Source organism: Mustela nigripes, chromosome 4, assembly GCF_022355385.1.
Source record: "Mustela nigripes isolate SB6536 chromosome 4, MUSNIG.SB6536, whole genome shotgun sequence".
Classification (NCBI taxonomy): domain Eukaryota; kingdom Metazoa; phylum Chordata; class Mammalia; order Carnivora; family Mustelidae; genus Mustela; species Mustela nigripes.
This window is the reverse complement of record NC_081560.1, coordinates 101,915,444-101,930,467: the sequence shown is the minus strand read 5'-3', so window position 1 is coordinate 101,930,467 and position 15,024 is coordinate 101,915,444. Positions and strand designations below refer to the sequence as shown.

General features: G+C 43.9%; 1 protein-coding gene across 4 annotated transcripts in view; it reads left to right on the top strand.

The window, feature by feature from the left end:
• The window catches only part of HECW1 (HECT, C2 and WW domain containing E3 ubiquitin protein ligase 1), a 455,383-nt gene that overhangs the window by 202,280 nt on the left and 238,079 nt on the right, over positions 1 to 15,024 (top strand). For all 4 annotated transcript variants that reach the window (XM_059397215.1, XM_059397212.1, XM_059397213.1 and 1 more), the window contains 2 exons: positions 4,055 to 4,379; positions 12,753 to 12,860. In XM_059397215.1, coding sequence (XP_059253198.1) covers positions 4,055 to 4,379; positions 12,753 to 12,860 — 433 coding nt within the window. The remainder of the gene's footprint in view (positions 1 to 4,054; positions 4,380 to 12,752; positions 12,861 to 15,024) is intronic.

The following is a 15,024-nucleotide window of genomic DNA, read 5'->3' as shown; positions in this document are numbered from 1 at the left end:
TTAGTGGAATGGAGAAAAAGCTGGAAACAATCTAGTGATACTTGTTGCTGTCCTTCTCATAGATAACAGGAAAGCCACTCTTGCTCTTTGTAGGGAAGAGGGAGAAGGCAGGTCTCTGTGCCACGAGATTGGCTTTAGAGATCAGGAAGAATTGCGAGGTTGTAAACAGTGAAATCCCTTTCTGGGAAGAGAGTGGTCTTTTATCTAGGGCTATTTGTAAACAGGACAGATCCTCTCTCTCCCTCTCTCTTCACAGTTCAGATGTGAACAGAGAATGATTAAATTGTTTCTTCCAGCTGGATGAGTCTGTAGTGTGAGCTTGGAACACGTGAATGGCCAGGGAAAATGGAGCCACAAAGGAACACATGTTGGGAATCAACTATCCACCGGCCGTGCGTTGAGAGGCAGCTGTCGTGGGTCTTTAGCAAGAACACCTGTTTAGGGACGTGATGGCATATAGTTTTATGTGAGCCTTTGAACGTAACTTTTTGTCTCTTCTTTCTCTGCACTGTCTACTAACTTACATCTTTCAATATTTTATCTATTTGTAATAGCACACTTAAACCCTTCTGCAAAAAGAAGGGACATTGAATAAAATAAATCATATCAACTGACGTTTCAAGGGCCTTTTTTGTGCCAGGAGTCATGCCAGTTCCACAGGCAATAAAGAGCATGGAACGCTGGCTTGAAGTCTTCACTGCTTAGGGATGTGAGCGAACTGGTCAGCTAGCAATAATTCAGTAGGACTCTCTTCAGGGGAAGGGGATTCCTGTGGGATCGCAGAGCCGAGGCCCACATTTTAGGGAATCGAAAGAGGGTACAAGGGGAGGTTATATCAGAGTTGGTGCTGGGGCAGAATCTTAAAGCAGAAATACAATTCCTGCGAGTACAGAAGGAAAGGGTGTGGACAAAGACAGGGGTGGGGAGGGCGAGGGAAGGCGGTGTTCAAGGAGCAGCTTTGAAACTCCCCTTCTTATTCTGGGCAAATGCCATTCCTCCAATCCACTCAATTACTGACAAATGTCTTCCTTGGCTAATGTTTCCTCCTATGCCTTTGTTCCCACCGCCTGGACAGTGAGCACTGGTATAATTTGAGTTTCAGGGGAGTTGCCTAGTTTCCAGGGAAGTCTAATAAAAATACCACAGCAGAAATGTCTTCAACAAAAGAAAAGCAATCCATAATCTTTTGTGATTTTTACATTGATACTACATTGATAAAATTCCCTCAGCCTCAACATTAATACAAAAACATCCTATTCAAATACCTTACAGATAAAGGGAGCATTCCCCTCCAAAAAATTGGTATATAAGGTACATTTATAAATACACTAGACCGTTTAAGCTTGGCATTTCAGTTTTGTAACTGTGGGGCTGTGACTTGGGAAAAAATCTGGGGTTTGGTTGCAGGAGAAATTAAGTGTGAGGTCTCTGGGGATGATGTGAGGGGACCCTCGGCTAGTGAGTGGGCCTGGCCGATTTCCCAGAACATATGTTTTGGTGAGGCTTTCATAGTAAAGCAATACCAGTAGTGTTTTAGTAGACTTTTATTTATTAAGTGCCTGTTATGCCAAGAGCTTGGTTTGCGTTCTCTCAGTAAGTTCTGACAACAACCCATTTAAAATAAGGAAACTGAGGACCAGGAGGATCAAGTGAAATGTCTGGGGATACGCATGTTGGAATTCGGTAGGTGCTGCACCAGCTTTGGTTTAACCTGTAATCATCAACTTGACTACTTACTTGCAAGTTGTTTTTATTCTTCGTAATAATACTATAAGATGTTATTTGTCCACATAAGGTATATATGAGCTGCAGAAATGTCATGCTCTAGCCACAGCCTTTCTTTTTTGGAGGTCTCTGGGCAAAGCCCACTGGAGCATGGGCAGGCTAGCAATGTCCTCTCTGAACTGCCCAGAAGAGCCAGGGGGCCTGCTGAGTGCGTGGATGGCCCATGCTCCTGGGCTTTGCCTGTCTTCCTGAGAGGAGGACTGGTTTCCAGGTGACACTGGTCTGTCCATTTTCATACTGTTGCAATGACAAGCATTCTTAAAAAGAAAAAACAACCCCCCCCCCCCAAAAAAAAAGACCATATGGTGTCAGTAGTGTGATGAGAGGCTTTCTGAAGTCTGGGCTTTTCTGCCTATAGTAATGCCATGGTTACCGCCAGGGGGGCCTGAGGAATTCCTAACGAGAGACTCAAAGAAGCAACGGATAGGCCTGCCACATGGCCATTAAGGCCTGAGATGGAGAATGCCAGCAGTGTGCTTCATTAGGTTCATGGACTTTTTACAAGGGCCCTGGTCTTGAGGATGGGAAAGGTACAGGCCTAAGTGACTGCTGAACAGACTTATGTAATCTCAAGAGCAGAGGGGATGGCCGCTGAGGCCTGGGCCTCGTGACCTGTAAACAGAAACTTGGTTTGATGGATGTGTGCAATAAGTAATTCTCCTGGGATCAAAACTGCATGACTCAACCCGTTTTTAGGCCTTAATCTTCTCTTCTGCTGTCTTTTGGGAGGGGTTTTTTTTTTTGGTTTTTTGTTTGTTTGTTTGTTTGTTTTGTTTTGTTTAAGAGCAAGTGAGCAAGAGCAGGGAGTGGGAGAGGGAGAGGGAGAGACAGAACCTGAAGCAGGCTCCATATTGGGTGTGGAGCCTGACTCAGGGCTTGATCTCACCACCCTGAGGTCATGACCTGAGCTGAAATCAAGAGTCTGATGCTTGACTGACCGAGCCACCCAGGCACCCCCTTAATCTTCTCTTCTTGAAAATGGAAGTGTTCCTGGGGCACCTGAGAGGCTCAGTGGGTTAAAGCCTCTGCCTGCAGCTCAGGTCATGATCCCAGGCTCCTGGGTTCCAGCCCCGCATCAGGCTCTCTGCTCAGCAGGGAATGTGCTTCCTCCTCTCACTCTGCCTGCCTCTCTGCCTACTTGTGATCTCTGTCTGTCAAATAAATAAATTAAATCTTAAAAAAAAAAAAATGAAAGTGTTCCTATTTGTAGACCAGCATGTGATTTTATAGCCAGGTTTTATGGCCAAAATGATACATTTAAATCCCTATTTTAATATACTTTGATGAAGTCAGAGTCACCCTTCCTTGTTTCGAAAAAGGGTCTCTTGTGTAAGTTCGCTATGTTTCTCCCCCATGTTTTAAGACTTTAAAAAAATTTTTTTTATTTATTTGAGAGAGAGAGAACAAAAACAGGGAGAGAGAGCATAAGCAGGGAGGAGAGGGAGAATCAGGCTCCCACTGAATGGGGAGCCCAATGTGGGGCTCCATCCCAAGACCCTGGGATCATGACCTGAGCCAAAGGCAGTCACTTAACCAACTGAGCCACCCAGGCGCCCCTCCCCCATGTTCTAAAAGCTATCTGTATCCAGAACAATCCAGCTATTATCACTGTGTATCCACTCAGCTCATATGAAGTGCTCAGTGTTATGTACAGTACAAAGCTTGCCTTTTCCTCATCCGATCCAATGGTTTCTACAGTACCATTGGCTCCAAGGGAGTCCTAGTCCTCTGAGATTGGATTTTGTTGAAAATTATGGTGTTGGGAGATCCCTAGGTATCAGAGGTCCTTGATAGAAATCCCAGATGACTGGGGACATTCTGTAGGGCAGAGAGTTGTAATGGGAAGAGCTGTAATGCAGGGACCACCTCTGATTCTGGGCTGTGTGTAGGGTCTCGAATCCTGGTGGGATCACTAAAATGTTCAGTGATAATAACTGTGATCTCCCCTAAAGAAGGATAAAGCTTGTTCTCAGTGAATTGGTGCTGGATTTCTCAAGAGGTGGCTGTTTGTCTGGGGCGGTCACCCCACCTGAGCCATCTGGACCTTCTGAGACCCCCGGGCTAGAGGGAGTGAGGAGAGACAGACCCCAGCCAAGTGTGGCAATGCCCAGTCCCTTGGTGAGCTTGCATCCTTGTTCCTGCCTCCGCTGTGTGAAGCCCGAGCCAGAGTTCCGACCTTCCTCGGAGGGTTACTCAACTCACAGTTCATCTCTCTGTGAAGACGGGACTAGGTCTCACACCCCCGCTCATTGTCTCTTTGCCCCCACAGAATCTGTACCAGAACAGGTTCTTAGGCCTGGCTGCCATGGCATCTCCATCCAGAACCTCCCAGAATCGACGCCGGTGCAAGGAGCCACTCCGTCATAGCTACAACCCCGGCCAGTTCCACAGCATGGCCATCAGGAACGGCCCCCATGGCACCGTCACCATCCCCCGCTCCACCAGTGACACTGACCTGGTCACCTCGGACAGCCGCTCCACGCTCATGGTCAGCAGCTCCTACTACTCCATAGGGCACTCACAGGACCTGGTGATCCACTGGGACATCAAGGAGGAAGTGGATGCTGGAGACTGGATTGGCATGTATCTCATCGGTGAGTCAGATGCACTTAGCAGGACCAGACCGCAGTGTGCTGCAGACAGAAGGGTCTGGACACCGTGGTTTGGCTGTTCAGCAAGTGTGTGGTTCACAGTGCCCTTTTACGTATGCTTTCATATGTCACAGACTCACACAGCTTGCAGTCACCTGTGTCACATACACACCAGATTCTAACACACTGCAGACCAGGTACTGAGGTGTCTCTTGCTACCTCCGTTCAGTGGAAGAAAATCCTAAGATAGGAGGGCCAGGTATGCTTGGACACAAACATCATTACTATTGGCAAGTGTAGAAGCTCTTCTACTTATGAATAAATTAGTATTACAAGCCTCTTGTCAAGTCCATATGTTCCTAAGACCAAAGCAACACCATACACACGAGCGATGTGCGCCCATCTCCGTGGAGGGAATTTCACCGTTTCCAGCATAGTGGGGCACCTCTTCTCACCTGCTCTTTCCATGTTCTTACTGCTTTGTATTCAAAAGATGTCACTGGATTCGATGTACAGTGAGAGCAGGCACACAGCAGGCTAAGGAGCAGAGTGGTAGCTGAGAGGAGAATGCACAAGTCAGCGGATCTCACAAATTCGAACTCACCTGAAACATGCATTTAATCTGTTGTTCCTGATAGAATCGGATGTGCTGGAAATCGGTGCATTTACGAAGCGAAGTTGTGGTTACTGGGCAGGGGGGGAGGGTGATCTCTAGAGTCAGCTGTCAAACTCAGGGGAGGCCAGGCCTTCTGCTGTCAGTTTGTGTGTGGAGCAGTTTACACATTTCAGGGGTGCCCGAGTGACTCAGGCGTTAAGTGTCAGCCTTCGACTCAGGGTATGATCCCCGCATCCTGGGATCCAGCCCCGCATCAGGCTTTCTGCTCGGCGAGGAGTCTGCATCTCTCGCTTCCACTCCCCTTGATTGTGTTCCTTCTCTCGCTGTGTCTCTGTCAAGTAGATAAATAAAATCTTAAAAAAAAAACCCAAACTACACATTCGGACACAAAATGCCCAATTTAATATCATGAAGTATCACAGAAACCAGTGGATTTTATGAGAATTTTACGACCTGTTTATCTGATAAAAATAAAGGGGATCTTATCTAACTGACTAGCTATCAGGGAAATATTTTTAGCTCTCTTAAAGGTTTTGAAATCTGCTTGGCTGGCCTATTTACAATAGACTCTTTGTTATAAAGATGGAGAAATGTAATTTTTGAAATTTGTACGCAAGCCGTGGTTACTAGATCAATTGGATTCAGGTAAAATTTAATTTGCTTCAGAATAGTTCTTGAGTAAAATTGTTTGGATGCCATCAGACTACAACAGAGCTTGTAAAATAAGAGCCCCCAAGCATATTTTTTAGTCCATATTATTTTAAATTTGATTAGTTACCAACATTGTAAAGTGTAGAGATTTCACAGTGAAATCCAGATTTCTAGCTTCTTTCACAAAAGCCCTCAATTTGGCAGCCCGAGCCCATAATTCTACTTGGCTTTAGTGCACCAAAGTTAAGCATTAGCTGCTTTGGGTAGCCTATCTGTACCCTTCAGTCTTTCCACACTCTCCCTCCCATCCGTCCCTACCTTCAGTCATTCATTATGGATGTTACTTGTTCAGCACATTAGGCAGTTAGATTTTTGACCACAGATCTGGTTCTGAAGCAACTCTTTAAAGCTGTACCTTCATGCAGTGCCATTCATTCCCAGGCCAGGGAACTGTTGGAGGAGGAGCATGTGATGGGGGGAAGGTATGACACCCAAGGACATTCATCCAAAGTGAAGGAGTGGCTGGATCTGGAGCTCAGCCCTAGATCCGGGCTGGGGGTGGAGGTTTCAGGTCATGGGCCCCCCAAGAGTTGATGGAAGTCACCGTGGATTGTGTAGAAAGGAGCACCAGAAAGTCTCTGTCAGAGACAGGGGCAGCAGACGCACCCACAAAGGAGGTAGAGGAGGGATGGAGACTTAGGATCAAACTAGGAGACCACATCACAGAAGTCAAGAGAAGGTGGTGGAGGAAGGAAGGGGTGTTCAGCGGCTCCAAAGGTCGTGAAACTGCAAATGAATCAGATCCGGTGTTAATGTGACATTTTGACTAAGACAAAAGTAAACACAGCTCATCATCTTAGAATCTTAACTTGACAGTTTGTTCTCCTCATAGTAGCTGCATATATATAACTGTGAAGTTATTTAATGCAGAACGCCAACACTTTCGGCAACATAGCATTTCAGAAATAATTTTCAAATCCAAAATTATCTGGGAGTCTTAAGAGTTCATAATTTGTAGGTCCTTAGTAACGTATCTGTCACATTCGCAGTGCCTTGCCAAAGATCAGATCACTGACATAGACCTAACATTTTAGAGGTGATGATTTAATTTAATCTGTCATTTCGCCACAGAAGTGAAGCCAATGCAGTGGCTCCCAAGGCCACAGAGCTGCCTGGCCTGGTGTCAGACCCCATGCTGCCCATAGGAACATCTCAGCACATCCTGGTGCAGTATCAAGTGGGGGCCATTCCATATCCAAGGAAAACCGAAATGCCCTTGGGAGGCCGGGTTTGGGATGCTTTCAGCTCTGACCTTCAAGCTCCCCAGGCAAACATGACTGGGGAGAGAGTGAGACCCTTGAATGTGGAGGGGGATGTGTGGCCTTCCCACTGATCCCAGTGCTGTCCTTAGCCAGGAACGCAGTGGAGTCGGGGGCAGTAACAGGAGCAACCCTGTTATTATTATCATCATCGGTGAAATCCCATTTAGCTGCCCTCCTTTAGGGAGTGGTTCATGAGCTCAATACAGTGTAATGAAGGATTCTCTCTCCTAGTGACACAGAATGGGGAAAGATCACATGGTTTCCGTGACAGTGCGACCTTGTTTAGAATCCTGTCCTGCAGCTGGCCAGAATGTATGGCCCCAGCCAGGTATCGTCATCAGAGCTCCAGGTTTCCTATCCAAAATAGAGGAGAAAACAGGACTTTCTTCTAGAAATACTGAAATGAACTGATGAGACATTTAATGCACATTTAATGCCTGTTGATCGAGACTTCATGCCTTGATCTACCTTGTCAGGGAGCTCTAGTCTCTGGATGTGGGATAGCAACTTACCTTAATTCCCAAACTTTGTCCTGAGGCTGTATCCTCATTTTGCCCAGTTCCATAGGAGCTGAGGTAACAATGGTAGCAGTTTTCCAAGAACCTTGCAGAGCAAGGACACGATTCTGATATACAAAAGTTTCAGTTCACAGGGCGCCTTACAAACCAAGGACTTTTCTCTCTCTCTCCTGTGTATTTAATATGTAGAAAGTTTAATTAGGTATATTCTGATTTTTTGTCTCTTCTTATTTTTGAATGCAGTGTGTCAAAAATTGCTAGTAAAAAATGTATAAATTTTAATCTTAATTTATTTATCTCTACCTTCACTTCTGCAGATTCTATGCTTTGTATATGTTGCTGTGAATTACCTGCTACGTAAATGTTTCATATCTTTCTTCTACTTCCATTTCTTAGTTTATTATTACAGATCTGTCTGTGTTCCTTGTGCTACTCTTTGCCTTGGATTCTTTTTTTAAAAACTATTTAAGATTAGTCTCTCAGTTTCCTTCTGCTTCATATTTGCTTAATCTTTTACTTTATTTTCAGACTTCATCTTTTCTTTAAATGTAGCATGTGTGTATGCTTTTATATTCTGATCTAGGAGTCTCTGGATTTTAACTGGCCAGAATAGCACTTTTCCGTTATTGTATTTACTGTTACATTAAAATTTATTTTTATCATTTCTTCATATTCTTTATCTACTGTGTTTTCTTTTTGTTTTTTTTCTTCTTTCCATTAGATTGATCTATCAATCTAAAAATTACATTTTTCTTATTGTCCTTATCATGAGTGCTTTTAATCAGAGATCAGACGTTCTCAATGAAGGGTGTTTCTGCCCCCATTCGATTATCAGAAGGCACGAGTTCCTCTGAGAAGTGGAAGCCAGGTTGCATTTTCTTTGTTGGGCTTAGATGTAGTGGATCAGTTGTCCTTTCTATCTGATTCTGTGCTTACTTGTCCATGCTGCTCTCAACAGCAATAGTCTTTTCTATTACAGATTAGGGCATAGGAAGCATAGCTCCTATGCTTTCATTTGGAAGACAAAGCAAGAGAAGTACATTTCATTTTTCCCAGGTGTGCTGTTTCGGTAAACTTCACTAGAACTTTCTAATACAAATTTTTAACAACCTGTAAAGATCTTTTCTCTATTATAGACTGGAACAAGGAGTAGGAGTCTACACGCCGGAATATATAAATATCATTCAGCAAATATAATCTCCTTTTGAAAAACTTAATACATCTCTATGTGTTCTGTACAAAATGAGTAATGACAAAACTTTTTTTTTTTTTTTGTCAGAGAGAGAGCGAGCAAGAGCGAGCATAGGCAGACAGAGTGGAAGGCAGAGTCAGAGGGAGAAGCAGGCTCCCCGCAGAGTAAGGTGCCGGATGTGGGACTCGATCCCAGGACGCTGGGATCATGACCTGAGCCGAAGGCAGCTGCTTAACCAACTGAGCCACCCAGGCGTCCCAAGTAATGACAAAACTTTAAACAGCACTGGCCTAAATAAGCTAATGTTTCAGGTTATTATTATGGTTTTACATGTGCATCATAGAGCTTTGCCATAGAGAGCCCTATTGTTAGCCCAGACTATAAACAGAAGTATCTCCTTACTGGTGATGTCTGACAGTGATCTAAGACCACTCCCTGTATTATTCATTCAGTCTTCACAACAGACTTTTGGGGCAGGTATTGATAATATACCCAGGCTGTAGCGAGGAAGGAAAGACACAGAGGGATTAAATAAGATGCGTAAAATCACATACCTACTAAGGTAGCCTAGCCTTCCTTCCTCAAAGGGCTGTAAATTTCCCTGTAACCACACAAACATTGCTCCCAAAAAAGACTTCCACCATGACAAAGAATATGGAAAAAAAACTTTGGGACATAGGGTCTAGGGGCTGCCAGTCCTCAGGGTGGCAAAGGGCCTGGCTGAGCCCCCACCATCCATTTCAGGCCTCTTCTCTTCTCTAATGCTGCCTTCTAGTGCAGAATCTGGTCCCAGCACCTTTAATGTCTCTGACTTTTGTGCAGCTGTCTTCAGATGCACGCCAGTCCCCTCGTCAGGTGCACTTATTCAAGTGGGGAAGGAGGACCTGAGCTCTGGGGATCCCCCTACTGGTTAGCCGGTGGCTGAGAAATTCAGCTTTCCACCACGATGCCTTATGCCTGCTCCCTGTCTTCAAGGTGGCAGGTACTCATTGGGCCCTGGGCTGGTAGCGGTGTAGTAGGGCTGCAGCCCCCTGCTGTGTTCCTTGTGCTACTCTTTGCCTTGAATTCTCAGCTCATGGGCTGCAGCTGCTCTGTGAGATCCTTGAACTTAGCAAGTTCCCATGAGGTCTTTGTGAGCGAGTCAGGAGCTGCACCTTGGAGTTTTTCTGTTATTCTCAGGCTGTTCACAGAGGCCCGGCCTAGCGTCCATGTCTCCAAAACCTTATTCTCTGCATTAAATCCCCTTCTGCATGAACTGTCTGGACTGATTCTGTTTTTCTGCATCTGACCCCTGCAGTACATTTGGATTTCCATGCAAAGACCAGTAGCTTTTCTAAAAATTGGCCATAAATGACCTTGGGGAAGGAACTGACCTCAGCACAGATGGGCCAGACAAGAATATCGACTATTCTGTTTTCTGGTGTGTTATTTGTTATGAAGTATTGTCAATGCAAGAGAATGGGCTATTTATTAGGAGCAATTGACAGTCTCTTAAAATGTGTCCTGTTTGGTTTTTTTTTTTTTTATGTTTTGCTTTGTTTTTTTTTTTTTAGTGTTTTCATGCAATTCAAATATTTATTTTTTTCCTTTTATTTTTTTTTGAAAATTAAAAAAAATTTTTATAAACATATAATGTATTATTAACCCCAGGGGTACAGGTCTGTGAATCACCAGGTTTACACACTTCACAGCACTCACCATAGTACATACACTCCCCAATGTCCATAACCCCACCACCCTCTTCCTACACCCCTCTCCCTGGCCACCCTCAGTTTGTTTTGTGACATTAAGAGTCTCTTGTGGTTTGTCTCCCTCCCAAATGTGTCGTGTTTAAACCTGTACAACCACATGGATCTCCATCCTAGTTCAGTCTTTTCTGACTCTTCCCCCCTACTCAGCCCATCCTTTTCTCATTTGTGGCCCTGGGCTTTCTTGATATTTAACCCATTCTTATACTTACTATAATCTAGGGACATTGTCTGTTTCCTTGAATAAATCCCCAAATCTGTTAGAAACTTTCTGGAAACATAGACCATATCTTACTTGCCATTATGTCCCCACAGTTTAGCATTGTTGTCTGAAGAGGAGGAAATCTTACACAATCATTACATGATTAATGCATGAATGAACATCCCCCTTCTAGGTATTAGTTACGTGGATATCTGATTGTAACTGTTCAAATGAATATTCTGGTGATCAGAGTGGATAGATTCAAGTAAATACCTCTCCTTAGAGAATTGCTATAATGAGGCAAATCTCTTTCTGGATGTGAGACTTGTTATATCTGTACTGAAGACCCAGGGAGCTAGGAAAATATTACACCTTTTTTTGCAGAAAGAAGGCAATTACTCTAAAAGACATATTATGCAATCATCTTAGTAACCTAAGCAGGGATGTGAGCACACACTGTGAATATTAAGACTGGCAAATTTTGCAACCAAGTGGTTTTCCCGAGGGATACAAAGAGTTCTTGTTATTAATGAAGCAGAGGTCGTGAGTGTTGCTTTGCCCAATCATCTTTACCAAATAAGAGACAGACAAAATGTGCAATCAGCATGGCAGGTCACGAGCACATTGACCAGCTATCTCATTTAATCCTCCACTAGGAGGTCCTAGTTATTAGGACTCCACCGCCCCGTCCCCCTCAACTTTGCAGGTGATGCCATTGGTACACGGCACAAAGGGCCTTGAGAGCTGGGTCCTTCAGCTACAAGCCCTGCCATCATTCTAGCCTGTTCTCCCAGTCCATTCAGATACAGGATGTGAACCTCAGGATATCCTAGTTGCAAAAAGGATAACCATGACCTAGCTGCTTTCTGTAGAGGAGCCCCTGAGTTCTCTTTATTCCTCCCATCACTGTGGTCGATTTGGATTCTCAAATACGGTTTCCCCACAGCCTCAGATCTATCCAGCTCAAGTGGTTACATTTTGGTGAAGAGGAAACCACCAGGGCACCACGGATGATCAAAGTAAATTCTTATCTCTGTCTTAGTCTGCACCGAAACATAAGGTCTAGAGCCAGAGAGGAGGAAGTCAGTTGGGTCTTCAGAGATCTGTCCTCTTCAGGAATGCTGTGTTCCTCTCTGGACACCGGCTGTAGGAAGGATATTGACTGTTGCACTGTATTGAGTAGAGAAATAGCAGGAAAGAAAAAGTACATCGTCTCCCCACAAGCTCCTCTCAGTGCTACCAGGCAGGAGGCTCTCCCTGAGCTTGAGCCCTGGACACCGCATCAGGACCTCTCTCTTTGCCCTCCACACATCCACCCTCATCTCTGCCCTTGATGAGGGTACTTCCCTGAACCCCTGCTGGTCTCCCTCCTTGAATTTCCCCATCAGAGCACCCTGATCTTTTCCTTCCTATCCCCTAACACAAATTGTAATAGTACCTTTATTTCTCTACTTGGTGTTTCAAGTCTGTATCCTCAATTGCTTGTAAGCTTTAGTTCAAAAAGGACCATCTTGGTTTTGCCCAACTGTGGCTCCTGCATATTCCCCAGCATGACAGACAGTTGGAGCTCAATAAGTATCTGTTGAATGAATAGATGAATGTATGAGTGCATGAAGGATGGATGGACACAATCATGGACGAGTCCCAGGTATTACAGGATGATGGTATGCAGGCTGGAGAAGAAATGCTATTGGTTGGAGCCTGTGATTTTTGGGACCCAACAGAAAGTGTGATTGGATGTTTTCCTTATGGCTCACTCACAGACCCCCATAGAGACCAGGTACTGAAAGTTTTAGGGAGATTTTCACACTCAGACTCACACATGGAAGGGCTGTTCAAAAGCAAAATGGATGGCTACAAGAGCAATCATTTTGTGTTCTGGGAAGTGTTCACGAACCAGCTAGATGAGCTTAGGAGTATCGCAGAGTGGGGAGAGTCTTGTCTTATAAAGGAGTTGGTTCAGAGAGTATCTGAGGATATTTTCAGCTTTCTGATTCTGATTCCAGGTACTTTTTCTTTGGCTGAGTTGGAGATAGTCTTAATATCCTTTGCTCTTTTTCTTTCTTTCTTTTTTTGTTCTAAATATGCTGTAAGCTAATATATTTCTCTGTTCTGCTATTCATTTAGATGAGGTCTTGTCAGAAAACTTTCTGGACTATAAGAACCGTGGAGTCAATGGTTCTCATCGGGGCCAGATCATCTGGAAGATTGATGCCAGCTCTTACTTTGTGGAACGTAAGTACTTTTCCTATTCTTGTTGCTCAGGATAAAGCAGAGTTCAGCTGCAATTTTTTTGTTGTTGTTGTTGCTGTTCATTGCATTGCCTCCCCTTAGAAATGTGCCATGCAAGAGAGCCATAGGTTTATGAAGTGCTTAAAAATAAGAAGAAGTAAGTTCTGGGTTAGTTGGGCAACAGCCATCCAAAGCAGCCCAGGGAGCCATTCCTTTTCATTTCAAAGAGAAGTTTTGCTCATAGGCCTCTGCATTCAAGACCTTTTGGCTTAAATCTCTTAACTTTCACTCTGTGGCTCCTCCCGGTGCTAACCTTACGTAGCTGCCCTGCTGTATCTTATCATCCAGTTTTAGCTTGACTTGAGCAGGTTCTTCAAGGCTTACCTGCTCATGGCCCCCCATGCTGGGGATGTTCCTCACGCTGCCCTGCCCTGACCTTTGACTCTGTCCACAGTTCCCCAGGAGGCGGATGATCCATTACTACCAACAACCTATTTCCTTGATTCCTGATTTACTGACATTTCTGGGTTTATAAAACTTGTCATCATGTATTTTACTGAGATATTTTCGAAACTTTCTGTCTTTGAAAAAAATCCTTCTTACAGTGAAAGGATTTTTTTCATAGGTCCCCATATTGATGCATTTCCCATTGCATGAAGAAATAGCCTTGTGGGCCTCATGTTTGCCAGCTGAAGGAAAGCACAGTTTACCCTTATTTCCAAGTCCTTCCCTTCCCACTTGGGTACTGGAGAGGGCAGAATGCGCAAATCCTTTCCTGCACCTTCTCCTTCATAGCAGGGATTCAGGCCCTGTAACTCTTCTGAAAGGCAATGATGAGCTACTCCCTTGTTCCAGAGGAAAGCATATGTGGCCAGGAACCTAGAGTTGTCTGTTGTCATTGGACTCGTTGTTCAAGAAAAGCTGTATGCTCTCAATGCTTATGTTTTATGTTATTTTTATTCACTCTCATTTCCATTCATCCACTCAGTAAGCACTTTATAAGACCTACTATATTTCAAATATCAGGGATTTGAAAATGAAAGGTCTAATGTCTGCCCATTAGAAGCTTATGGCATCTCTCCTACTAGGAATGACACAAATGCCCCCTTATTTTGCATTAGCACGTGCAGAATGTGTAGACAGGCGATTTGATACTGTCAGATGTAGAGGTGAAATGATTTTATGAGATGTGGTTGGGCCCTTGACTTTGGTTTGGGCATAATGAAGTTCCCAACAAGAGATTTCCTTTTCCTTAATATTTAGCTCCCTGACTCTAGCTTTCCTCCTGCAAATCCATTTTGCATGTTAATACCAGGCAAAATGCCTTGAACTCAACTCTGATACCATCTGGACAAAAGCCTCATGGCTCTGTTTTCTGATAATATGAACTGAAACTTCTCCGCCCTGCTGTCGAGACCAAATAAGACCCACTCTCCTCCCTCAACCCCCTTCTCCATCCTCCCCAGCATGCCCTCTTTTGCCCAAGTCATGCCAGTATCTTCCCCATCCCACAAATAGTATCATTGATCATGAAGGACATAGATCGGCTTGATCTGGGGATAATGATGGGTTCCAGCTAGTGGTCCCTAGAGTGACTTCCCAAATGGTAAGAACAAAAAAGGTAAAAACTTGCATTAGTAATGAATATTAGACACAAGAGCTGACTGTATTCTCTAGTCTATGTTGGAAGTTGGATGGAGAGGCCATCTTTACACCTGTTATCTTCTTTGGAGTTCTAACTAATTGAGAAAGAAGCCATTTAGGGTCAAAACATAGTATCAGCTCAAAACGGTGCAGGAATGAGCACATCCTACAAGTATATGTTTTTTTATAGGCAAGGAAATAACTCTTAAGGATGATGTGAAATTTTATGAGCTAATGTGAAAAAGTGGGTTGTGTATAAATTAATCTAGCAATAGTGCTATTCTTTCATTTCAAATAGCAAACCATTTAATATAATTGTCTTCATCAGGAGGATGAAGAGACACTTAAAGTGCCACTAGAGAGATACTATGACATAAAGCCAGCTCTGTAAATTATATAAAATAATTGTCATAATTGAGTAAAAGTGTATTCAAACTTGGTTAAGTAGCAAAGTCCTAGAATAAACAAATGGCTTGCCAGGTCATATTCAAAAATAACTAAAAATGGAACACGTCAGAAAAAT